Source organism: Tenrec ecaudatus, chromosome 2, assembly GCF_050624435.1.
Source record: "Tenrec ecaudatus isolate mTenEca1 chromosome 2, mTenEca1.hap1, whole genome shotgun sequence".
NCBI classification, from domain to species: Eukaryota; Metazoa; Chordata; class Mammalia; order Afrosoricida; family Tenrecidae; genus Tenrec; species Tenrec ecaudatus.
Genome location: NC_134531.1, coordinates 33525147 through 33552328, shown reverse-complemented (window position 1 = coordinate 33552328; position 27182 = coordinate 33525147). Strand labels below are relative to the sequence as shown.

Here is a 27182-nt window from a genome sequence, read left to right as displayed (position 1 = left end):
AATCCTATACTATATTATTGTTGTTATTTCGTGTCTTACACTGTCTGTTGACTCCTTTCACCCATATTTGTGTTATTCATACCCCTGGGGGTTTGGCTATATATCCAACCTTGTGATGGGTTCCCCCTTTCTCAACCCCTCCACCCCTGCTAGTCTGTACCATCCCCCTACCCTCATGATATCACTACTCACACTACTGCTCTTGAGGGTCTTATCTGTCATGAATTCCATGTGTTGAGCGCTCTTATCTGTACCAATGTGCATACTCCTGTCAGATTTGTAAGGTAGAATTGGGTCATAGTAGGGGGGTGGGGGGAAAGAATAATTCAAGAACTAGATGAATGATGTATGTTTCGTCAGTACTATACTGTACCCTGGTTGAATCAGCTCTTCCTTGTAACCCTTCTGTGGGGAATATCCAATTGTTTACAGATGGGCTTTGAGTCTCCACTCCAACACCCCTCATTCACATCAATATAATTGTTTGTTTTTGATCGTTGCATACCTGATCCCGCCAATGCCTCATGATCACATAGGCTGGTGTGCTTCTTCCATGTGGGCTTATTTGATTCCCTGCTAAATAACTGCTTGTTTAACCACAAGCCTTTAAGACCCCCAGATGCTATATCTGTTAATAGCTGGGCACCATGCACTTTCTTCACCACATTTGCTTATGCACCCATGTTGTCTTCAGTGATTGTGTTGGGAAGGTGAGTATCAAAGAGTGCCAGGTTATTAGAAAAAGTGTTCTTGCATTTAGGAAGGCCTTGAGTAGAAGTCCAAAGTCCGTCTGGTATATAAATATATGTGCATTGGCCTCTATATCTTTCATTATAAATTAATGTATTTACATATATACATGCCTATAGCTGTACCTCTATAAATAGCTTTTGCTTCCTACTTCTTACCTCTATTTCCTTTCACCTTCCTACTGTCCCACTATCATGCTCACTCTCCACTCGGCTTTCAGTAATTCCTCTTGGATACATTTCAGTTGTTCAAATCCCACCAGGTCTACTCACCATCAACTTTTAGATCTCTTGTTGTTGCTTCATTTTTGACAAGGGCACCAAAAGCATTCAATGGGAAACAGATGCCCTCATCAATAAATGGGGCTGGAAAAATTGAATATCTGTCTGCAGAAGAATTAAGCAAGATCCATATCTGCGCAAATACAAAATCAAGTTGGATCAAAACCTAAATGTAAAATCCAAAGCTACCAGAATCACCAATGAACAAATTGGTACAAACCTAAGTGCCCTAGTGCAGGGAATCCATGGGCTTTCAGAGATAATAAAGGAAACGCACGCCATGGGAGACAAAATAGATGCATAGAACCTATTAAAAATAAAACACTTGTGTGCATCGAAATACTTCAAAAAATAAATAAAAAGAGAGTCCACAGACTGGGAAAAGATATTTAGTAATGACATAACAAAAGAATAATTACTAAAAGCTACAGTATTTTACTAGTTAACAACATCAACAAAAAACTAATAACCTCTGAGAATGTGGGCAAAGAACCTGAACAGAAGATTCACAAAGGTGGACACTCAAATGACTAATGAGCACATGACAAAATGTTCTTGGTCAGTAGCCATCCAGGAAATGCAAGGGAAAATAACCATGAGATACCATCTAACACCCATAACTGTAGCCCAGTTTTTAAAAATTAAGAACAACAAATACTGGAGAGGGTGTGGTGAGACTGGAACTATTATCCACTGCTGGTGGACTCATAAATACAGACAGCCCCTGTGGAAGGTGATATGGTGATACCAAAACAGATGGCAATTAAAATACCATATGATCTAGCAAGACCATTCCTGGACATACACCCAAAAGAAGTAAGAAACTGAGCACAAACAGACATGTGCTCCCCCATGGTCATTGCAGCACAGTTCACAATAGCAAGAAGCTGGAAACAGTCTAAATTCCCATAAATAGAAGAATGGATTAAAAAAGTAAAAACCTTTGGTACATACACACAATGGAATACTACGCATCCCTAAAAAAACAGTAATGAAACCACAAGACACAGAGAGATCTAGAAGACATTATGCTGAGTGGAGTTAGTCAATCGCAAAAGGACAATTACAGTATGACTCCACTGCTATAGGAACAAGCAGCAGAACAGGCACAAGCTCAGGTATGAAGGGTTTTCAGTCCTCTGGCTGGGGGGCGGGGGGGGGGTCAGACAGCCTGGTAGAGAGTCTGGCCAGTGTCGGCGAACCATACACCAGCCACTCCAGGTAAGTATTTTGAAGGTCACTTGGCCAGAGGGAGCCTCACATCAGCTGGGGTCAAATGGTCAAGGGGGGAGAAGGGGATTTTATCTACTGAGTGGCTGCTATATAAATCTAGGATGATGTCCCCAGACAGGCTAGACAGCCCTATCAGAGGGATGAGGGATCCTGATGGGAAAAACAACTCGGGAGATGGGAAAGGGAGCAAGCCTGCCTGGGGGGACACAAATGCCTGTCTGTTGGTAGGAAAAGAGGGAGAACCAAACTCCAGTTGGGGGAAGAGTAACTGAAAATGCTTTGGGGCACCCTAGTGGGGGAGTGTCTTCAGTGACACGCCCCGAATGGGCCACATTGACCCAGGCTTCTGGCTGAACCCTGGGACCCAGGCTGGGTGCCGTGGAACACTGGGACACTGAAGCTTGGATCTTCAAGGTGCACAGCATGCCCCAGAGGTGGCATCAGTGAGATCGCAGGTGAAAACTCCACAGGGCGAACTGGACTCTACCTCAGACACATTTGTAACTGAAGGACTCAAGTAGGAAATGCATGGTGTCTGAGGAGCAGAAAACAGCTATACCAAGATCGTGGGACTGCTGGGAAGCAGACAAACATGGTCTTGCTGCAGCCATTCCCTGTACGCTGTGCTAAGATAGGTATTATTCCAGCAAACCTGGGGCAGACATTCTTTCCCTTTTATTTTTGCTTGTTCCTCTTAGGGTGTGCCTCAGAGGCGTTATGTCAATGGAGGTCCTCCTCTTGAAGTTGTGTTACATGTTTTTCAGTAAATGAAACTCAGGACTGATGAACCTAGGGGGACAGCAAGTAGAACAAGGGTTTCAGGGGCGATGCATCCCAGGAGTGGGGGGAGTGAAAAGGAGACGATGTCAAGGAGTCCAGGAAGAAAAAAATGCCTCGGAACTGATTGTGGTAGCAATGGACAATTCTGCTGCATGTGATTAAACTTGGGCATGATATCATATATCTATTAACTTCCAATTAATAAAGATTTTTTAAAACCAGCTCTGGAGACACTTTGTGTAGGAACTGCTCAAACTGGTTCAATGCTTAATAGAAATTTATATTGGGGTTCCTTTCACCACGTAGGCACCAGCATGCAGATGACAGCATAGATACCCACTTGACCAATGTTTGTTATGTTACGTCTCTAAGTTGCAGATTTCTTATATGCATTAATTTGGTTTTTTTATTTCATGAAATACTAACTTGTTTATTTGATCTGTAGGTATTAAGTAAAGGTCATAATTACAGAAGAGACCTAAATTTCACTGCTATTTTTTGTTGTTGTTTTCTTTAAGGATCTGGATTTCTCTTACCGTAAGGAAAATAATTCTATCACTGTTTCAGTTGTAAAAATTAAAATAAAGTAAAATATTTTATTAGAAGGTCATTTAGACTTTGAAACTCATTCCATGGGTAAAAATTTTTTTTAAAACTGCTCTAAATACTTAATCCCTGCAGGTAGATTCAGAATTTACTTTATACTCTGATCCCAAAGGATTTAAATTATTGCTCAGGTTTATCACTTCTTGTTTATGGGCCTTTTCAAAAAGGGAAAGACACCACAGGGAATGTACTATGTGGCATATATCCATCCTACAGTGTACTACTATGTGGTGTGGAGCCATACTAGAACATACTATGGTATATATCCACACTAGAGTGTATTGTGCAGTGTGGAGCCATACTAGAACATACTATGGTATATATCCACACTAGAGTGTATTGTGCGGTGTAGAGCCATACTGGAATACACTCTGTGGTATATATCCACACTAGCATGTACGGTGTGATGTAGAGCCATACTAGAATATACTATTTGGTGGACAACCATGTCCTTAGTCCAGAAGACTTTCAGAACCTCCCTGACCTAAGCCTTCAGTGGATAGCATCCCCACTGGGTGAGTCTTACTGAGGACACTGATTTGGGGCTAGTGGTTCAGAGCTCTCTTGGGATGGTTCTGCATGTGCTGTGTCACGTAGAGTGGGTAATATATTTCTGGGGCACTGCAGGGGACAAAGGACAATTTTTCCTTGGGATGTGTGCAAAGGAGCTGACTGCTGCCAGCTCCCTTGAACTCCCTACATGGTCACTGCTGACCTCTGCTGGGGGAATTTTCCCCAGCTTGTACGAACCAGGGCTTCTGAGCCAAGCCATCCTCTGGTGTTCCATTTTCCTGCTCCTGTTTCTGCCATTCCCATTAGGCCAGGGAGGGGGTCCATGGCAATCCCCCAGACTAAAGCAGGGAACGTGCCTGAGCAGACTGCCCTTCTCTTGCAGTGAACCTCTGAGCCGCTGCCTGTAGAAGGAAGGACGCCAACATGGAAGAGAACGTGGCGCTCGCAGTTTTTATTCTGCTGCTTTTTGCCAACGTCGATTTGCTGAACGGTAAGGAAGAGCCGGCGGGCCGTGCTCGCTGTGATTGTCAGTGTTTCTCAAGATGGGGTTTAGGGCGTGGGGCAAGGGTGAGGGCATCGCAGGCCTCTTGCGGACAGTTGAGGAGCGGGGATGGTTGTGCCTTTTGCTGCCATTATATGTAGTTGCAATGTTTGAGCATGTGCGGCATCGTCTACCTGGGCTCTGGATTCCATCCTCATTTGGAAAGCAGAGTGAACCAGCTCTGAACCCAGAGTTCAGGTTGCTGCTCAGTTAGCTAGGAGCTGTTGTAAACTGAAGACAGTGATGTTGCTTCCACCCTGAGTGAAAGAGTCTTGAAAACTTGTAAAGGGATGGAGGGGCTGTTGTGACATGGTGGCAAAGAGGTGGAGGCAATGTTGAATATCAGTGATAATCAAGAAAATGAAGTCCACGGCTAAAGACATGTGTCTGCTTGTGTGTGCACAACTCTGTGTTTCACTGTGTATGTACCTGTGTATGTGTGTTAACTCCCGTACATCCCTGAGTACAAATCCTTCAATTATGTGTTTGCATGTGTATTCTTCTAAATGTGCATGCATACGTGTGCTAATATCTGTGTATATGCACATGTGTGCATACATAGTACAAATGCCTTTATGTGTGCGCCTGTGTGTGTGTCAGTGTCCTTCTATACTTGTGTGTATTTCTCTGTGTATAGACCCTGTGGGGAGATGCACGTATACACCCGTGCATATGGTAAAAGCATGGTTGGCGCCATATTCCTGTACATGTTATAAGGACAGTGACACATTCTGTTTGTTTTAACTGTCTGCTCTCAACAGAGTCAACAGGAATTCTAATGGTCATTTCACGGGTTTGCCATCCCCAATTGACTTTTCTTGCCGTACTCTTAATAACCAGTGACCTATGAAAGAATTGAGCTTTCAGAAAGAGATACAAAGTCAAGTCCATAAGGGAAACTCTAAGTAAACAGTAATCAAATATCAAAAGTAATCCTAATTGACTTCTGAGAAGGCCCATTATTGAATTATAGTTGTTTTCTGATGTTGTTAAATAAATGTATCTTTATGCTTCACACACTCTCCCCCCACCCCCATTCCTTTTTTCTTCATGGAATTTTTTTTTTCTTCATAGAATTTTGCCATGACTCTCAACACTTCTTCATCCTATGAAATCATCTTGAAACAAATGTTTCCCTCCAGAATAAGTCATGTTGTACATATTAGCAGAGCTGCCACCTGGCAATCCTGGATGGATTTCAGCCGGGCTCTGAGCCTGAACCTAGCTCAGCTCTAGCTCACACCCTTAGCCCAAGTTCAAGGTTGCTTCATGTCATTCCATTAAATGTTACTTTCTAGCCACTCTTGCCTCACAGCTATTCTTGATTTTGCCTCTCCCCACTCTTGTTTCCCTCCCTGAGCTCTTGTCCAAACTCGGACTCTCTGGCCCGGTGCTCAGCAGGCACTCCAGCATTGGCCCGAACCCGGGGGGATTTAAGGCAAGCATGGGAGAAAACAGAAGGCTCCCTGAGAGGCTAAGATCAACATCCAAAAGCTTTCCTTTCTGTTCCTGACTTCCTGGAGTGAAATGCTAGGGTATCTAGCTAGACAAAAGGAGCGTCCACAGAGGTGTACAGATGGAGGTGGTTGGCCTCCTCCAGCCCAGCAGCATTAGGGCAAACTCCCCATGATAGTTGCTCCCTTTTTGACTTGAGAGCCAAGAAGAGATGAGGGAACCACGTCAGCAATTGCTTCTGTCATCACCTCGGTCACACCGTCTATCGTTCAACTCTTACACAATACGGGCAGTTCATAGCCAAGCCATGGCGCATCTATGAGGGTGCTGCACTGTGGTGGCCTGCAGGCTGCTGTGATACTTGGAAGCTGTACCATCGGTATTCCAAGCACCAGCGGGATCACCTGCAGTGAGCAGCTTTCAGCAGAGCTTCCAGACCAAGAAGGACTAGGCCGTCGACTTCTGAGGGACTCGCCACTGACGACCTATGGAATCACAGCAGAGCACTGCTTAACGTAATGCCACAAGATGACCCCCTTGGGGTGGAAGGCACGCAAAGTAAAACTGAGCAAGAGTGGCCTTCGCGAAGCACTATATGTTGTACTAAGTATTTAGGTCCAGTTCTACTTCACCGGTGTCCTTTGATATATTTAAATAGCGCAAATTACATGAATGTGGAATTTTCCTCAAGTATCACTTCACCTTTATTGGGAACTGAATAGTAGGCAGTTCAATGTGGTGTCTGACAAAGGGGCCAGAAACAGCTGTGACGTGCAAGCTCAGCAGCTGGAAACCACCAGCCCCTCAGAGAAAGAAAGGCAAAGCATTCTGCTCATGTACAGAGTCATGAACCCCCGGGGGCAGCTCTACCCTGCCCTATAAGGGTCACCATGAGAAAGGTTTGCTGCATAATTTGAAGAAGAAAAATTTAGATTTTCAAAATATTTATGAAAATTGCTATAAAGTCTTACATCTCAACCCTCTAAATTGGCCTCACGCCTTCCGTAGATGTGCCTTTCCCATTTTCTTTTTAATTTTCTATTCTTCTCAAGCTGTGTATCCAATTTGTAGTCTCTGAATACAGTGCAGTTTCCTGTACCACAAAGAAAAACTCACATAGAACTGATTCTAACTCAAAGTGACCCTATAGGACAGAGAAAACCTGGCCCTTTGAGCTTCCAAACATTTAAGTATTTTAAAAGCTGCAGAGTGATTGGTAGATTCAAACTGCCGGCTTTATGATTGGCAGCTCATGCTTAACCAACTAGCCACCATGGATGGGTTCATATGCAGCTTCCCTTGGAAGTGACTTAATGCTTACTTCTTTTGCAAATATCGCTTACCTTTTTTTTCTTGTCCTGTAATCTGTGGTTCAGAATTCTTCTTATATTTAAAACTATGATGAAAAAGTAATAACTCAATAGCTGAAAATACAGTGAAACACGACATCTGAGAAACCTCAGTTGGTGCTGTCAATCCAAAGCAATTTTCTGAATCAGTGCCCCCAAAACCCCAGGAATAGGCCTACAAATGAAGACACCAAGAACAATGCTTTCTTTTTAATAATTTTATTTGGAGTTCTTACAGGTATTATAATAATCCATAATTCAAGTAGATCAAACATAATTGTATAATACTGCCATCATCATTTTCAAAACATTTTCTTTCTTCTTGAACTCTTTGATATCAGCTCCCCCAGGAACCCTTGTTCTTATATTATAAATAGTTATTACTTATTGTTATTATTATTTGGGCTGTATAATTGTGATTGGAGTGTAAAAGTTGGAAAACAAGACAAGGATCGGTAGTTAGAAAATATGGCCTTGGTGATTGAAATGAAGCTGGAGATCGCATGCTAGAATTTTGTAAGACTCACCACTTCTTTATTGAAAATACCTCTTTTCAGCAACGTAAACAACAACTATATTCATGAGCCTCACCAAGTGGAATACCAAGCCCATTGCCACTGAGTGGATTCCAACTCACAACAACCCTACGGGGTTCCCAGTTTGTAAATCTTCACAGGAGCAGATGAGCTCAACTGTCTACTGCAAAGCAGCTGCTATGTTTGACCCTCCAACCCTTTGGTTGCCAGTCCAATGCTTACCTCATAATGCCTCCAGGGCTCCTTATAAGGAGTACACAGAAATCAAATGGACAAAAAGACAATGACAAAGCACAATATCATCCACCAAAACCAGGCTAGAGATGGAATTATGGTAAACACCCACATTTGCTCATGTCTAAGTTCAGTTGAAGCTAAAGAAAATGAAAACAAGCCCACCAGAACCAAAATCTGACCATGAGTCTATCCCACCAAAATTTAGAGACCATTTCAAGAGTAGGTTGGACACTAATCATAGAAGACTTAATGAGTTAAAGAATGACATTATCGTACATGAAGGAAACAAAAGATTCTTAAAAAGACAAGGAAGTAAAGAAAATATCAAAATGAATGTCCAAAGGGACTCTGGAACTTGTTCTTGATAGCAAAGATGACGTGAAGGGCCGGAATGAAGTAGAAGACCTGAACAGAAGTGTTTAAGGGGAACTTAAGAAGAAAAGGCATTATAATTAAATATGAAAAGACCTAGAGTTAGAAACCCAAAAGAGAAGAACAGCTCAGTATATCTCAAGCTGAAAGAATACAAGAAAAGATTCAAGCCTTGAGTTGTAATGTTGAAGGATTCTATGGGCAACACAGTGAATGATGGAGGAAGCATCAAAAAGAAATGCGAGTGTTTGGGAGCACCACAATGGTTGTGTGAGCCCACATCTCCAAAACGGGCCCTCTGGTTCCTTATCCAGTAAGCCCAGCGCTGGATCGTAGAGCCCTAGTGAAACTCCCTCTCGTTGATGAATGGGACTTCCCATCCCCAGAGTTGCAGACTACTTACTTTCCCTTTTCCTTGAACCCATAGTGGGTAGCTCCGGAACCCTAGCCTACCACAGGTCGCTAGATCTCCAGTCCTGCTCCCAGCGCCTAACCACTCACACTTAGGTCCGTCTGTCCCAGGAGTCCCCCCACCCTGACTTAGTGATCAAGGTGACCCTGGGACATATCATGAGGCAAGATCTGGAGAAAATTGCTCTGGACGATATTTTGCCCTGCATGCATAAGGTTGACTTTGCTACCTGAACAGCTTCCTGGGAAAAGTGTTGGATGAGTTGAACCTAGAGCCCATCAAGCAGCTGTAGTACAATGGGGCTCTGTGGGAGGATCACATGGTGGTGCCCTGCGCTTGAGTCTTCAAGGAGTACCTGCCAGGAGTGAGCAGATCATGTCGATTGGGGCAACAAGGAGAGCAACGAAAACATCAGCTTCCTCCAATGTCTCATCGACAGACAGAACCTGTATTTTTATTGTTGTTCAAGTCAGAGTTATTTTCTTTTTTTTAATCATTTCATTAGGGGGTCATACAACTCTTATCACAATCCATACATACATCCATTGTGTAAAGGACATTTGTACATTCATTGTCCTCATCATTCTCAAAACATGTGCTCTCCACTTAAGCCCCTGGCATCAGGTCCTCATTTTTCCCCTCCCTCCCCGCTCCCCTTCCCTCCTGAACCCTTGATAATTTATAAATTATTATTTTGTCATATCTTTCCCTGTCCGACATCTCCCTTCACCCACTTTTCTGTTGTCCATCCCCCATGGAGGAGGCCACATGTAGATCCTTGTATTCAGATCCCCCTTTCCAACTCACCCTCCTTCTACCCTCCCAGTATCGCCACTCACAACACTAGTCCTGAAGGGATCATCCACCCTTGATTCCCTATGTTTTCAGTTCCTATCTGTACCAGTGTACATCCTCTGGTCGAGCCAGACTTGCAAGAGAGAATTGAGAACATGATAGTGAGGAGGGGTGAGGAGGAAGCATTTAGGAACTAGAGGAAAGTTGTATTTTTCATCGTTGCTACATCACACCCTGACTAGCTCGTCTCCTCCTCAAGGCCCCTCTGCAATGGGATCTCCAGTGGCCTACAAATGGATTTTGGGTCTCCACTCCGCAATCCCCCCCTCATTCACTATGGTAAATTTTTTTGTTCTGATGATCCTTGATACCTGATCCCTTTGACACCTTTTGATCACACAGGATGGTGTACTTTTTCCATGTGGGCTTTGTTGCTTCTGAGCTAGATGGCCACTTGTTTACCTTCAAGCCTTTAAGACCCCAAACACTATATCTTTTGATAGCCGGGCACCATCTGCTTTCTTCGCCACATTTGCTTATGCACCCGCTTTGTCTTCAGCAATCATATCATGGAAGTATTATAGAAGCCAGCTGAGCAAATACTGCATCAAAGACAAGTCTATGATGCTGTTGGCTTGCTTCACAGGAAGTAGACTAGGCTGTGTTGGACATATGGGCAGCCCTCAGTGTGGCCACTGTTGCACCACCTGCATCTCCGATCTGAACAAGAATTAGGTGTCACAAGCTGCATGATGGGGTCCTATAGATACGAGGATTTTCCAGTAGGAAAATCTTTCATAGCATATATGGAGCCCCTTTTCAACAGACTCCTGTTCTTCTGGTCAGACTTCCTTCCCATGCAAGCAGATACAATAGGATTATTTGGTAATTTCATGCAGAAGAAAGGATAGAAGCCAAAAAGTTTTGGAATTTAGCATGGAAACTGAAACTGCCCTCAGAAGGCTGACTATGAAACGATTGGCATCATTCTTTTTAGCGCAGTCCTTGAGCGCTTTTTAGGTGTTGAGATCCAAAAATGGCCTCTTCAGTACCGCAGCAAGGAGAACCTCTCCTGCTGGAATGGCTTGCGCAGTTCACATCCCCATGTTATGTGTGGTGCTTCCTGTCTTCCTGACAAGCCTTCAGTGACCTTTAAATACTCTTTGCCGGATGAGCTTTTTTTTTTTTGCTAATTGCAGAAATATCTGTAGACAACCTCGCTGACTGGAATTTAACTGATGGATTTTGGTATTACTGGCTATCAAAATTCAAGCACTTTATCTATACTCCCTGATTTGAGCAGAGGGGAGGTTTGCAAACAAAACCAACAGGTGACAGATGCCACAAAGAGGCATCATTGAAGCCTCAACCACGGGAAACAGAAATGTGTGTCATTTGCTCAATTTCCAGGTGTTCATAACCCAGGCTGTTGGGGCTTCTGGAGAATTATCATGGCCTACTGTCATTATGACCTCTAGAAAGGCCTGCAGATATGTCATCAGCTGTAAAGTGTCACTCCAGTTCCATGATCTTTCAACCTGGATTTAGCGCCCCTAGCCACTTTAATGAAAACAGGACTTTGCTGAGAAAAACAGAGATCATTTGTCCTGTTTCCATTTTCTTCTCTGAAGATCTTAATCCTAAATCTAGTGTTTAGTTTTGTATGGGTTGTTTTGGTTGCTTTTTTTTTTTTAGAATTTTTTTTAGAATTGTTTGAGTTGTTTTTAGAATGGAATTGTGATTATGGGGTGAATAGACCTATGTACATATATTTATAGGTTCAGTAGTAGGGTGGCAGGTGGACATTGGGTCTCCTCACACACACTCCCTCAATACAATAGCACCTTGCTCAGCTAAATGGTCATTCTATGACACCCACCTTCCCGACATGATCGCTGAAGACAGACATGTGCATAAGCAAATGCGGTGAAGAAAGCTGATGGTGCCCGGCTATCAAAAAGGTATAGCGTCTGGGGTCTTAAAGGCTTGAAGGCAAACAAGCGGCCATATAGCTTGGAAGCAACAAAGCCCATAGAGAGGAAGCACACAGCCTAAGTGAATACAAGGTGTTGAAGGGATCAGGTAGCAGACACCAAAGAACAAAAACCATTGTTGTGTGATCACCTTCCCCACATAAATGCTGAAGACGAATATGTGCATAAGTAAGTGTGGTGAAGAAGGCTGATGGTGCCCGGCTATTGAGAGATATCACATCTGGGGACTTAAAGGCTTGAAAGTAAACAAGTGGCCATCTAGCCCAGAATCAACAAAACCCACATGGAAGCAACACACCAACATGTGTGATCATGAAGGGCCGAGGGGACCAGGTTTCAAACAATAAAGGCAGGGGGGGGGGAATCATATCATCGTGAATGAGGGGAGCGCATGATGGGACCCAATGCCCATCTGTAGACAACTGGACATCCCTTGCAGAGGGGTAGTGGGAAGGAGATGAGTCACTCAGGGTTCAGTGTAGCAATAATGAAACTCACAACCTTCCTCTAGTTCTTAAATGCTTCCTCCCCCACAACCATCATGATCCTAATTCTACCTTGCAAACCTGGTTAGACCAGAGGATGCACAGCAGTACAGTTGGGATCTGGAAACACAGGGAATCTAGGACAGATGAACTCCTCAGGACCAACAGTGAGAGTTACGATACCGGGAGGGAAGTGACTGGTAGAAAGGGGGAACCGATCTCAGGGATCTACATATAACCTCCTCTTTGGGGAATGGGCAACAGGAAAGTGGGTGAAGGGAGACGCCAGGCAGTGTAAGATAAGATAAAATAATAATCTATAAATTATTAAGTCTTCATGAGGGAGGGGGGAGCAGGGAGGGAGGAGGAAGGAAAAGGGAAAATGAGCTGATTCCAGGAACCCAAGCGGAAGGTGAATTTTGAGAATGATGAGGGCAACGAATGTATAAGGATGTTTTACTCAATTGATGTATAAGGATGTATAAGGATGTTTTACTCAATTGATGTATATATGGATTGTGATAAGAGTTGCATGAGCCCCAATAAAATGATTTTTTTTAAAACAAAGAAAAAAAACCAAACTCATAAATAAAACAAAATTATTTGGGGAATAAAAGTTAAATCAAAGAAAATATCTAACTTGATAGTTTTATAGCCAACTTCTGATAATGATATCAAATAACCTTATTTCATGATACACAAGAAATGCATGTGCATCTTGAACAATTTGAGAGAAAAGATGGAATTAGAACGTGTGCATTTCCTTTCTCCCTTCATAATAAGCTGACCCTGTTTCTTTAAAACACTGAGAAAGAGCAGGGTGCTGCATTTTAGTTCAAGGAAATATTCAAACAAATCCTGAAAATGAAAAAAAAAAGATGGAAGGAATGAAAAAAAAAACCATAGTGTCAAAAGATTTGGTCAGCATTCAGCCATTTCAAAAAGTAACCTGTCATAAAGAACTGATGGTGCTGAAGGAAAAAGCCAAAGTTCCTTTGAAAACATTAGCAAAAAAAAAAAAACAAAGCTCCAGAAATGGACAGAATATTGATTGAAGTATTTTTTTTAATTTTATGTGTCCTTGGAATTACTCACTAGTCTATGTCAAGAAATTTGGAAGATAGCTGCTTGGTCAATTAATTGGACCATCTCCCTACCTGTGAAAGGTGGTCCAACAGGATGCAGAAGCCATTTAATAAGATCATTCATGTCACTTTCAAGTAAAAATTTGTTGAAGATAATTGAAAAAATTATTTTAGCAGTACATCCAGAAGGAGCTGCCAAAAATTCAAGCTGGATCCAGGACAGGACCAGGAGGATATCGTTGCTGATGTCAGCTGGGTCATGGCTGATACCAAAGAATACCAGGAAGATATTTACTGGCGTTTTATGGACATTGTACAGGCATTCAATTCTACAGATCATAATAAACTGTGGACATGTTTTGAGGAATGGGAATTCCAGAATGCTTAATTGTTCTCATGCACAGCCTGTGCATATACCAAGAGACAGAATGAGGAAAAGGGGAAAGGAAATAAGAAGAGAGAGAAAGAGAGCAGTTGAGGGGCAGTCCCAAATAAAGAGCAACTTCATGGTAAGAAACATTCAAGAACAGATTGAGTTAATTGGAAATGCCAAAAGATGGAAGTTCATGAGCAGTGAATAAATGCCCCCCAAGAAATGCATTATATAATTGTCCACAAGATGCATTTTACAGGGGAGAATTCTTTTTATGGTTTGCCTGTATGCTGTGTGCAGCTTGAGAGACCACCAGGTGTTATAGACAGACTCTTCTATTCATGTGTATCCATCTCACTCTTGAGACCCACTCTTCAAATTATTGATTTGATGACATTCTACAATTAGTCACTAATCTTCACATAGGTTTGATATCCCTATCAGAAAGTACACCCTCCCACCCACCCACAACCCCATAGTGGCACACCATCCCAAAACTCTGGCCCTGGAAATCCAGCCAATATCAGGGATACCCATAAGGAAGTATAGAAGGATGCTGATAATTGGGCATTTCTGGGCACCCCATCGCAAGTTTTCCATGCCCCATCCCAAGTCTCTGACACTGGCCTGGGTCCCAACAATCTGCTTCAGTCACCAGCAAAATGATTGAGTGGTTGAATGGACCTTAGTGTTGACTTCACTGGTTTCTGGCTTTTTCTAGGACAGTCACCTCCTGGAAAACCTGAGATTTCCAAATGCCGTTCTCCTGATAAAGAAACCTTTACCTGCTGGTGGAAGCCTGGGGCAGATGGAGGACTTCCTACCAACTATACTTTGACGTACCACAAGGAAGGGTAAGACACTCTCTTCTCTCCTGTCAATCCACACCTCCTTCTCACACACCATGCCAACACAGCACTCTCCTGCCTTAGAACTACCAGTGTCTTCCTTGGACTCACACCGACAGAGCTTACAGCACTGCGGCAGGAGGGGTATGACATCATACCCATCCATGTCCACAATCTCCTAGGACATCCTCAAGGAACTTTCTCAATACAAAGACACCTATAAGCTACAGCATCTATGTGCTAGTGACAATATTTTAAATGTCCTAGCTGTTAAAATATGCATTGCAACCCAAGGCTAGGCATAAAGGTTTTCTAATTACTAGTTAATTATTAATGAGATCAAAAATGGTGTGTCACCTGTTATTTTCTTTTTAGTACCGTATATGCTTGAATATCAGCCGAGACACCTACCATATGTACTTGTGTATAAGCCAAGTTTTTTCAGTTGTGCTGAAAAACTGGGGTCCGGCTTATACACGGGTCAGTGGTACCCCAGCGAGGTGTAACATCTTGCAGGTGATTGCCATTCCTCCACTGTTAATTCAAAGCCCCTCAGACACTGCAAGGCTTTGAATGTTTGTTTACTCACATCTAACCAATCAGAGCTGTCCTATGATGTGGACGGCTCCAATTCGCAGAAGCACCTGTAGTGATTCACTTACGCCGGCAGCTGAACTGGTAAGGATGTGTCTGTGGCTGTGCTCTGTCTCTCCCATCTGGTCTCTGTGTTAATTCACATCCTGCATTTCCCACCCTATGCTTATACTCAAATTAATCAGCTTTTATGGTTTCCCAGGTAATAATTAGGTACCTCGGCTTATACTAGGGTCGGCTTAAATTTGAGAATATATGGTAATTTTACCACCAAAACTGCATTTTAAAATGTGCTGGAAAAACTTGGCTTATACACGAGTGTATACGGTACGTAGTATTTTGTGACAGGTAACACAGCTACCAGTTGCTGTCAAGTCGATTCCAACCCATGATAACCCCATGTGTTTCAGGGTCATTCTGCTCCCCATTGTGTTCTCCATGGCTCTGATATTTCAGAAACAGATCATCATGACTTTCTGAAGCACTTCACGGTGGATTCAGACTATCAATAGTCTGGTTACTGACCACATGCTTAGTCATCTGTGCCACCCAGAGGCTGTCTATTTAAGACAATAATTAATATGTGGAGTACATTCATGGGGACCCCAAAAGTACTAGCTCCACAGCACTGCCCATGACTCTTCCAAGCCCTTCCTTCTGAGACATGTCTGGAAAGACTTGAGCCTCCAATGTGCCAGTTATCAGCAGGCCATCTTTTCAAACTTGTTTTATGTCCAAGCAAATTTTTTAAAAACCTGTAAAGGAAAAAAAATGATGGTTTTGCTGAGCTAACTGTTGCTCCAACACCCATGATTTCCTAGAGGACCTCTTTGGAGGTAGTCGCTGACAGAGCCCAGCAAAGTCATCGATGCGTGAGTATTTAGTGGCACTCAATCAGAGCCTCCTGGAAACCCTAGGAGAGCCATGTCCTTCTCTAACCAGCACGGCCTTGAATGACTGATGGAGACAGATGGTCACTTGTCAAGGACAGCCCAGCTTTGAGCACAATCCTGTCCTCCCACCTGGGATGAAAGCCAGCAGCATATAAACAGGTTTCCGGCATCCAACTGGCAGCCAGCATCAAAGACGCCTCAGTGCCAGGGCAGCGTGTCTTGAATTGAGGCCCCTATGTCTCGAGGGGGGAAGCTTAAGGAGCCACTTTGGCCTGAAGTGATTCCTCTCAAAGTCATTTCGCTCTGGCATACTTGGTGCAGTCTGAAACAAATGGCCATGCATTGTTCTCACATCGAAATGGTCTACGTTTCTAACAATGAAATCTGAGTCAACATTTACGTATGTGACCCTACTTGGGCGTGTGCGGCTATAGAGTTGCCATGAGTCGGCATTGCTTCCATGACAGTGAGTGTCCGTCTGTGTGGGGGAAGTCCACACTTCAGGAAATGACCTGGGAGTGATGCCCTGAGTGTGGCAGTGCGCTCACCATTAAAAACTCACATATTAATGCCAGGGAACACATGCCACAAACCCCCAAAGAGGAGAAGCGAAGGGCTGGTGATTAATCAAGTCAATAAGACCCTGAAACAACAACCTTACACCCACTAGTCTTTTTTCCTGGTTTCCTTCTCCAGCATGCTCACCCACCTCTCTCTCTCTCTCTCTCTCTCTCTCTCTCTCTCTCTCTCTCTCTCTCTCTCTCTCTCTCTCTCTCTCTCTCTCTCTCCCTCTCTCTCCAAGCTAGAAAGGGCAATGAATAAAAGCCTGGGGAGCCCTTCTTGAGCTCTGCTGCTGAAATCAGAACACCTGGTCACCAAAAGCCCGTGATAATGGTCTTTGTGTTATTTTCTGTTCACTCTTAACCTATAACTCTTTGCAGAGAGACGGTCACCCACGAATGTCCAGACTACAAAACAGGTGGCACCAACTCCTGTTACTTTAACAAGCAGCACACCTCCATGTGGCTGTTATACACCATCATGATAAACGCCACTAACCGGATGGGAAGCAGCTCCTCGGACCCACATTATGTGGACGTGACTTACATAGGTAAGAAGGGGTGGCGGAGAAATGTGTGAATGCCTTATTTATTTACCAAGAGCCACACTCGGGTTGGGCCTTCCAGGCTTTTGCATGCACTCTCAAAGGAAAGAAGAGAAAGTTACAATATTTACCATGACAAGTAATTAAGCTGATTTTCATTGGGTTCATCATTCACGTCAAGTAATCAGGTCCTTGGGATCCTTGTCGTCCTGTGCAACTTTGAGCTTTGTTCCCCTTCTGTTCCAGCCACCATGAATGTTCTCTGTATACTTCTCTTGTCAATCATTCTCTCCTTCCTTGGCAAGCTGGGAGTTCTTCTCTCTTCATGGAAGATAGGGCTGCGCCATAGAGGAGCAACTTTTAGATGAGAATTATCTCATTCTGGGCCCACAGAAGTATCTCCAATTGCTTTACTCCAAGTGCATTTGTTGCTTCTTACCAACTGCAGTGACTATTTGCAAGGTAATAGAGAACACATAATGCTCTTGAGCAGTAAGTTGAAGACCAAAATCACAAGTGCACTATTTGGAGAAGTCGTTAGCAAAGTGAGACAACCTTCTTGATTTACATGATCGGCATTGAGTTGAAGAGCAGATCAACTGTAGTGGCATGTTTAGTTTGGTAGGAATGACGCAGGAGAATCCTAAGACAGGAGCTGAACCACACCTTTGTCAGTTTGTTCAACTATTGTGGCTTTCCCGTTACTGTGGTGCTGGAGTCTGCGCCACTAGGACCATAGTGAACAGGTTTCAACAAAGTTTCCAGACTAGGAGAGCTGGTATATCAGTGGAACATTGTCTGATATAGAGCCAGAAGAAGAACCTTGCTCAGGTTGATAAGCACCCAAAATACTCTGAGAAGAAGCAGCCTCCTCAAAATAGATCTGGCTGCATGATTTGGGTAGAGTAACACTTTCAAAGCTGTCGTTTGTCAGTTGGGCACAACTCAAAATGAGAAGAAACCACTACAAACATTCATCAGTAATAGAGTATGCAATGCTAAATGCAGGAATCTAAGAAAATTAGAAATTGTCTATATTGAAACAAAACTCCTGAAGATAGACATCCTAAGCTAACGCTGAGTAGTATTGTCCACTTTGAATCAAAAGAACATAAGTCTATTATCACAGGGATGAAAATTGAAGAGAAACTTTTGCTAGTCCCATTCCATGTACTGGTGTTATTTTAATTAGCTTCATCAAAATGTACTGGCATATGATCTTAATAATGTTCAAAATTTTATGTACCATGTTGGATCATCCTTCTTTGAAATGGGCACAATATGAATCTGTGCCAGTTGGTTAGCCAGGTAGATTGTCTTTTAAGTTGTTTTCTTTCTTTTTTTTTTTTAAGCATTTCTGAAATCTCTGAGCACTTCACATGTTCTTCCCTTTGGTTTTCTAACATCAAGTCTCTACACATTTCCTTAGAATGCCTTCTTTGGTCTTCTCAAGCTATCTTTGGAGACCTTCTGCTCAACTCTTTTACTTAATCAGATGTGGTGTTCACTTTCCCTACTCTACATTAGAAGGCAAGTTTCAGAGTCTCTGCTGACAAAAGACTTTGGATTTTTCTTTCTTTCCTGTTGAGTTAGTCTGGGTACATTCAGAGAAACAAGTCCACACAAACTCATGCATGCAAGAGAGTTTTACATAAAGGGTAAGTGCACATCAAGAAAACATCCCAGTCCAGTGCTGCCTAAGCCCGCAAGTCCAACATTAACCCTTATGTCTGACACCAATCCACAAAGTCCTCCTCCATCTCACAAAATACACACTATGATGCCGACTGCAAGAGGAAAGCCAAATCAGTGAATTTGTAAGCATCTCAGCGCTGGCAGGGTCTCCACATATATGCTCCAGCACCCAGGGATGCATAAGGGTAGGTCCATGTGGCTTCTCCTCAGGGATGTCTTGCAGGAAGTGAGGCTTTGCAGCTGAAGCAGGGAACTAGTTAAGGCAGCTCCCTCCACTCTGGTCTGACCATTACAAAGCCAAAGAGCCGAGAACTAGAAAGGCGAGGCTCACCAAGCCATTTATCCCTCCACTCTTCAATTAACCCCACATGTATTTTTTTTTAATTTTAACAATTTATTGGGGCTGATACAATTCTTTTCACAGTTCATACATATACATACATCAATTGTATAAAGCACATCTGTACAGTCTTTTCCCTAATCATTTTTTTCTCTTTTCTTCTTTTACATTTTATTAGGGACTCATACAACTCTTACCACAATCCATACATATACATACATCAATTGTATAAAGCACATCCATACATTCCCTGCCCCAATCATTCTCAAGGCATTTGCTCTCCACTTAAGCCCCTTGCATCAGGTCCTCTTTTTTTTCCCCTCCTCCCTCCCCATTCCCCCCTCCCTCATATGCCCTTGGTAATTTATACATCGTTGTTTTGTCATATCTTGCCCTATCCGGAGTCTCCCTTCCCCCCTTCTCTGCTGTCCCTCTCCCAGGGAAGAGGTCACATGTGGATCCTTGTAATCAGTTCCCCCTTTCCAACCCACTCACCCTCCACTCTCCCAGCATCGTCCCTCACACCCTTGGTCCTGAAGGTATCATCCACCCTGGATTCCCTGACCCTCCAACCCTCATATGCACCAGTGTACAGCCTCTGTCCTATCCAGCCCTGCAAGGTAGAATTCGGATCATGGTAGTAACCCCACATGTATTTATTGGCCAGGTTGACACAATAAACTTTAACCAACTCACCTGTCTTCTTAAAGACCTTTTGCTTTTTTTATGTATTATATCCCTAATTGCTCCCACGACTCACCTGATCTTTAGTCATGAGTGTTTATATGTCAAATCTATCCTGGAGGTGGTCTGCTCTGCAGTTGGCTCCTGGCATGTGCCCTGTTCTCACTGATGATATTGAGGTTTTCCATCATCTTTCTGTGCAGATGTAGTCAATTTCATTTCCACATATTCCGCCCGGCAAGGGCCACATATATAGTCACCAATTATATTGTTAAATAAAGGTGTTTTCGAGGACTAAATCATTGGTCTTGCAAATTTCTGCCATGCAACCCTGAGCACCATATTTTCCAACCACTGATCCTCTTCTTTGTTTCCAAGTGTCACATTCCTTTCACCAGGAATGATGACTTCCTCTTGGTTGCACAGTTGATGAATTTCTGACGGCAGAATTTGTTTTACAAGTCTTCAGTGTCTTCATCTTTGGCATTCGTAGAAGAAGGCGCCCTGGTTGCATAATGGTCATATGTTGAGCTGCTAACCGCAGGTCAGCACTTCAAAACCACCAGTTGCCCCACAAGAGAAAGATGGAGCATGCCACGCCTATGAAGAGTTGCTATCTCGGAAACTCACAGAGATGGTTTTGTCCTGTCCTGTGAGTCAGAATTGACTCTATGGCAGTGACTTTGGGTTTGGGCACAAATATGAATAATAATAATAGTAGTATTGTCTTCCCTATAGATGTGTGGTTATTACCCTATCACTGACAAAATAGTTGTATTTCAGGATAGACCTTGAAGTGGTCTCTTTCATCATGAATGTGATGCCATTCTTCTTCTAAGTGTCATTTCCAGCATAGTAAAACATATGATTTTATAATTCAAAGTGGCTAACACCAGTCCATTGCAGCTCATCAGTGGTTACAGTATCTACCTTTATACATTGTTTTATTTGGACAACTTCTTGTTTTCCTAGATTCGTGCTTCATGCATTCCATGTTGCAATGATTAATGATTGTTTGCAGCTGTTTCTTATTTTGAATGGTTAGTTATTTAAGTATCACAGCAAGACAGATGAGTGTTGGGATTCTTTACATACAAGGTGAAGTTTGTGATTGAAAATGATAAAGGCCAAATAAAGGGTTAGGCAATGACTGTTACTGGAGTTTCTTTCCCTTCTACAGTCGAACCAGAGCCTCCTGTGAACCTAATTTTAGAAGTAAGACAGCCAGAAGACAGAAAACCTTATCTATGGATAAAATGGTTTCCACCCAAACTGGGTGATGTAAAGTCTGGTTGGCTCACACTCCTGTATGAAATCAGATTAAAACCCGAGAAAGCAGCTGAGTGGGAGGTAAGTTAAACAGAAGCTTTGGAAAGGAAGCACGTCCTTTGGCTGGGATGATCCCTTACAACTGAGAACAGGCCATTCCGCCTTATGAGTGGGCCCCATGCAGGACCCACTGGCTTTTCAGTACTATGACACACTCAAGTGTGGAAGGATGTTCTCCCCTCTCTTGGGACTAATGGTGACACTCTTATGCACAACTCTCCTCAGGCGAGTTTCTTTTACCACAAGGTCTCTTTCACTAGGTCCCCAACCTACCTGCAGCAGCATTTCATTGATCTAGAGACCTGTAAGAGCATTTAAATGACATTGAGTGAAGGAAAAATATATCTAGCTTTAAGTGTTTTAGTAGACATCACATAGAAGAAAAAAATGAAGTGCATTCATTAACATCCTCTGATGGCCATCCCATGTTCTAACACACCTAATTACTCCAAAAACATATTTTAGAGTGTTTGTCCAAACCAGGATCTCCAGGACCACACATCGTAGTTGTTAAACCTCTTGTATTTCAATAACCTTAGAAATTTTAGCCTATTATCTTATAGAATGGTCTACCCTCTGGATTTATCTCATTAGTTGTGGTCTAATTTTGCTAACTTCTCTACCCTCTATATTTCCTGCAACTGATTAAATAATTTGGGACAAGAAAAAATTCAGAAGTGATATCATGTACTCTATCTTGTCTCTAATTAGGAGAGTAAGTATCTGTTGACCACCTTCATTAACAGTGCCAAAGCTAACTGTTTGGTTGGGGAGGTGATATATTGATGCCTTGAATAAACTGTGATGCTGAATCCTTTGGCATGACTTCAGCAAATCTGGATACCCAGTTCCCTTCTACCTAATAGTTTTAAGACCAACTAATAATCTTTGAATCAGTTGTTTCCTTAGGGTAACAATTGTCCAATATTATTATTTTTATTTTATTCTATTTTACTTAGACTATTTTTATTTTATTCTATTTTACTTATTCATTAGACTGATTGGCTTCCATAAAAGGAGAGTTGTTGTGGGGTGGGTATTGGTCTGTCCAAATAAAATAGAGTTCAAAATTAAAAGAGAGTTGTTAAATTTTTGAGTGAGCAATATTAGTAGGGAGAAAGACATGGATTGAGAGAATGAAATAGTGAGAACAGAAAATCTGCTAAATCTGCTTCATCAGCCTAACTCCTCTGACAATTTACTGTAGGTGGGGGGAGGGAGGAGCTTCTTGTGTTCATAGCAAATATCAGAAGTGATATCTGTTTTCCATTTTCTTCCTTAGACCCATTTTGCTGGGCAACAGACTCAATTTAAGGTCCTTAGCTTATATCCAGGACAGAAATACCAGGTCCAGGTTCGCTGCAAGCCGGATCATGGATATTGGAGTGAGTGGAGCCCTGAGAGTTCTATTGAGATACCTACTGGTGAGTATCTTGACTGCCTTCGATACATTTTTAAAACAGTGTAGTTAGTAAATCTGTGCAGTGCCTGCTAGTGGAGAATCCCTTTTTAGCCTTAATCAGAAGAACAAACAGAAATGGGTTTATCATCTCTCCATCCAATACATGGAGTTTTGAAGGGTAGCATTACTCACTGAATCACTGACTGTGTAAACCAGTTTCTAGAAGAAAGTCACAGACCTGGGTATGGCATGTCTCAAAGAGACTTGATGGCCACTTACTTCAGGGCCACCTCATGTTCCCCATTCCCATCACGTGGAGAGTGCAGCCAAAGTCAGCATCTGGTTGTCCCAAAATATGCTCAGTGCTATCCCTTCCCAAAAGCATGAGCTGATGTTCAGTCTCGGATTGGTGCATGGTAGTCTCATGGTGAAAGCACAAGAATACATTAAGCATTTAATTCTAACAAAGGGGACGTGCTAGTGAATGTTCTGACTTGTGTTACCCAGAGACGTGATTATTCAATATGGATTTTTATAGTCCTTTACAGTTTCTGAAATTCTCATTTAAGTTCTTCCTGCCCCACCCTTATGCCTCCCACCCCACAATCATGTCAGATGTTCAGAGAGGATATAATTAAAAGTGAGCAGACCAAAACTTAGTGACATTAAGAAGCTAATCCAGAAACGCCTAACAAAGTGTAGCTCTTCTCACACTTGCTTATATACTAGATACCAGTGCGTTCATTGACTAGCATACAAAAAAGAGCATAGACCTATATATCATCACTTACACATGCATCTAGTCCAGCTCTGGTTCTTAATCCATAAAAGAATATATACATACAACATAGACAAAAGAACAAAAGTTGGGAGGTAGGCTGTTGTGGTGCCATGGACTCAACCCCAACTCCTAGCAACCCCTATAAGTCAGAGTGGACGTATCCATGGGGTTTCCAAGACGAGGATGTGTACAGGAGCACATTGCTAGGTCTTTTCCCCCAAGAAACCATTGGGTAGATACAAACCATGCACCTTGTCGTCAACAGCCAAGCACTTAACCTTGCACCCTCCAGGCAATAGTCAGGGCAGACGCAGACCCCAAACCAAACCCATTGCCATCAGATCTAATCCTGCTCATAGTGACCCTGTACGGCAGGGTACACCTGCTTCTGTGGGTTTCTGAAACAGTGAGTCCTCACGGGAGTAGAAAGCCTCCTCCTTCTCCTGAGAGCAGCTGGTGGTTCCCAACTGCTGACCTTGCTGGGAGTAGCCCAGTGCATAACCCACTGTACCACCAGGGCTCCTAAAAGGCAGACTTCCTGGGTTTAAATCCAGAAAGCAACCTCTTAGTTCCATGACCATAGGTAAGCTACTCTTTGAGTCTCCATTTTTCATCTACAAAATAAGACACTCTATAAATATAACGAGTGCACAATATTTCTAGCTTTTATTACGAAGCCAATAAATCTAGACCTTATTATTATTATCATTACTATGATTATTGCAGCTATGTGATTTTGAGTTGCCTCTCTGTCAGATCAAACAATAAGTGAAAAGATCCTAAAATGTCCATTAATATAAGATATATAAAGCAAACCAAAATGTCAATCCTGTTGGTGACTAATCCTATTCGTGTTCATTGGATTGATATTCAAATAAAAACAGATATAGGAAGAGGGCAAACCCTCGAGTTCAAAAGTTGCATTCATTGTTTGCTTTTGATGATATTTCTGTGATCCAAGTATTCCGACTGCTTGTTTTCTAGATTTCACCATGAAAGATATAACCGTGTGGATCTTTGTGGCTGTTCTTTCTGCTGTCGTTTGTTTGATTATAGTCTGGGCAGTAACTTTGAAAGGCTACAGGTACTTCCCCTTCCCTTGAGCCCCTCAATATCATAGTTATCAGAGATAATGGCCCAACAAGATAATACAAAAATTATGGAAACTATTGGAGACTCTAAGCCTCTCATTTGAGGCTTTAGTCATGGCATATTCAGCCAGAAAGTCTTTTATCAGGGCTGTCCCAAAAAATAGGAAAATGGGCTTGTTTGAGGCTGATCCTCTTCCCATCCAATAGCAGTCCGCAGTTATAAATGGTCAAATAAATAAATAAATTTTAAATGAGCTGGCACAAGCAGTTCAAATGAAGGACAATTAATTGACTAAGGTCAGAATTGGCTGATGCTAAATTAGCAAAAACTTTTCTATGTTATGGTTCATTGCCGTTGAGTCAACACTGACTCATAGTGACCCCATGTGTGTGCAGTGTAGAAATGCCCCCCCCCTCCCAGTTTTCAAAGCTGTGACCTTTTGGAAGCAGATTGGCAGATTTATCCTCCAAGATGCCTCTGGCTGGATTCACCGAGCCAATCTCTAGGCTGATAGTCCAGGCTTAACCATTTGTGTCACCAGGAGGACTTTCCACAAGTCTCTGCTTGCATTATCTTCCCTGTCAATTATTCATTTTAGATTTCCCAGCACGCCTTCCCCCTAACCACCCTAGACCCTTGTTGTACATGTTCAGGGATGAAACATATACTTTCAAAAATTCTAAAGAGGAAAATAACTCATTTCTATCCAATCTCATGCATTATTTTAAAGTATGATGACTTGCATCCTTCCACCAGTTCCTGGTCCAAAAATAAAAGGATTCGATACTCATCTGCTGGAGGTAAGTGCTGTAGGTGGCTGTAGTGGGCTTTCGTAAATGTGAACCTGGTGCATGCACACACAATCCCAGTCATTTCACTCCGACCCTTGTCCAGCCATCCCTGCCCAGCTTCCTTCTTTGTTAGCAAGTGGCTGCACAGAAAGGTGAATGGTTAAGTGGCAAGATTGCAATGTGTGTGCTTCTACTGCAGTGTTGGTGTGTGTGCGTGTGTGTGTGTGTGTGTGTGTGTGTGTGTACATTGTGCTCCTGCATGGGAAGAGGAAAACGTGAGTGCTTCTAAGGCTCATAAAGAACCAGAGATAAAGGTGCCGATGATCAGACGGGACCCTCCGAGGGAAAGATGAGGAAGCCAAGAGAAAACAAGAACACAGGGACATTTGCTAGATTCACTGAATTTCCCCCAATGCACTGAAAGAATGATTTGTACAAATAACCAATTTAGGAAGACGATGGATATTTAAATGAATACAAATCGAAGGCCCACCATCACCACCATCATCAATGGGTCAAAGCTTCCATATCCATGTTCTTTAAAGAAGGCCATCCTACCAGAGTATTCCATTAGAATTGTTGCCCAGTTTCATCACACAGTTGAGATGAGATTGGTGCATTGAGTTATTCTGCTTACCAGAGACCATCTAGATTAATTCAAGAGGGAAATAAATGTATTTTAAGAAAAAGAAGGGTTAGCACATTTTAAATTTCTCACCAAATTGAAATACATGATTTCAGTCTTATAATGTGTTCTCACACAATTCAATCCATGGGCAAAAAGGAACGACAGGTGCCTGTCATGTCTGTTCTGACTCATAGCAATCCCAGTGTGTCAGGGCAGCACTCAGCTCGATCGGGGATTCACTGGTTTATTTTAGAGAATGAGCTCACTGGGCTTCTCATCCAAGATGCTTCTGGGTGCACTCAACTTTCCAGCTTTCAGTTAGCAGCCGAGCATCTTAACCCAGGGACATGACCAGACTCACTGCCACTCATCTTCCAGAGAGCTCTGCCCTATGGGTATTATTTATTCTCATTTTACAAATGGAAAAATTGAAGTTCTGAGAGCAATTTGTCCAAAATCATATACTGTGTGACAAAGTCAAAAGATTGTCATAAATCTGTGACCTAAGTCAGAAAACAGGGAAATGAAAGTGAAGTAAGAGAAGGGGGAAGAGGAAGAAGGAGGGGGAGAAAGAAGGACAGAGGAGAGGAATAAGAGGAAGGACAGAAAATACAAGATAGGAAAAAAGAGTGGGAAAGAAGAGGGTAGGAAACAGGAGACAGAAGGAATGGGGAGGAAACATGGGATAGGAAAAGGCAGGAAGGGAAAGGAGAGAAATGGAGCCGGAAAAGGAAGTGAAGAAACAGGAAGGAGGAGAAAGAGAAATCGCAGAAGACGGAGATTGGAATCCATTTACTATTACCAGATTCTAAAAAGAGATGGAGGAGGTTCGGGAACCAGCAGCTACACTCTAGAGCCTCCTGCCAGTGATCCCAGAGTACCCAGTGCATTCATGAGCACCATGGTTTTAGGCATTTCACAAATTTTTATTTATTTTTTTAAATCATCTTATTGGGGGCTCATATCATTCTTATCACTATCCACACATACATCCATTGTGTCAAGCACATATGTACGTTTGTTGCCATCATCATTCTCAAAACATTTGCCTTCCACTTGAGCCCTTAATATCAGCTGCTTGTTTTCCCCCTCCCTCCCCACTCCCCCCTCCCTCATGAACCCTTCAAAATTCATAAATTGTTGTTATTTTGTCGTATGTTATACTGTCAGACATCTCCCATACCCTCTTCTGTTCATCCCCCA

The 27182-nt window shown here is 42.6% G+C and overlaps 1 protein-coding gene across 1 annotated transcript in view; it reads left to right on the top strand.

The window, feature by feature from the left end:
* Window positions 1–27182, top strand: part of PRLR (prolactin receptor) — a 245733-nt gene that overhangs the window by 202025 nt on the left and 16526 nt on the right. Inside the window, exons 3-9 of the mRNA XM_075540927.1 lie at window positions 4546–4653; window positions 14519–14651; window positions 17074–17243; window positions 21137–21306; window positions 22568–22709; window positions 24453–24552; window positions 25291–25360. Coding sequence (XP_075397042.1) covers window positions 4587–4653; window positions 14519–14651; window positions 17074–17243; window positions 21137–21306; window positions 22568–22709; window positions 24453–24552; window positions 25291–25360 — 852 coding nt within the window. The 5' untranslated portion in view covers window positions 4546–4586. The remainder of the gene's footprint in view (window positions 1–4545; window positions 4654–14518; window positions 14652–17073; window positions 17244–21136; window positions 21307–22567; window positions 22710–24452; window positions 24553–25290; window positions 25361–27182) is intronic.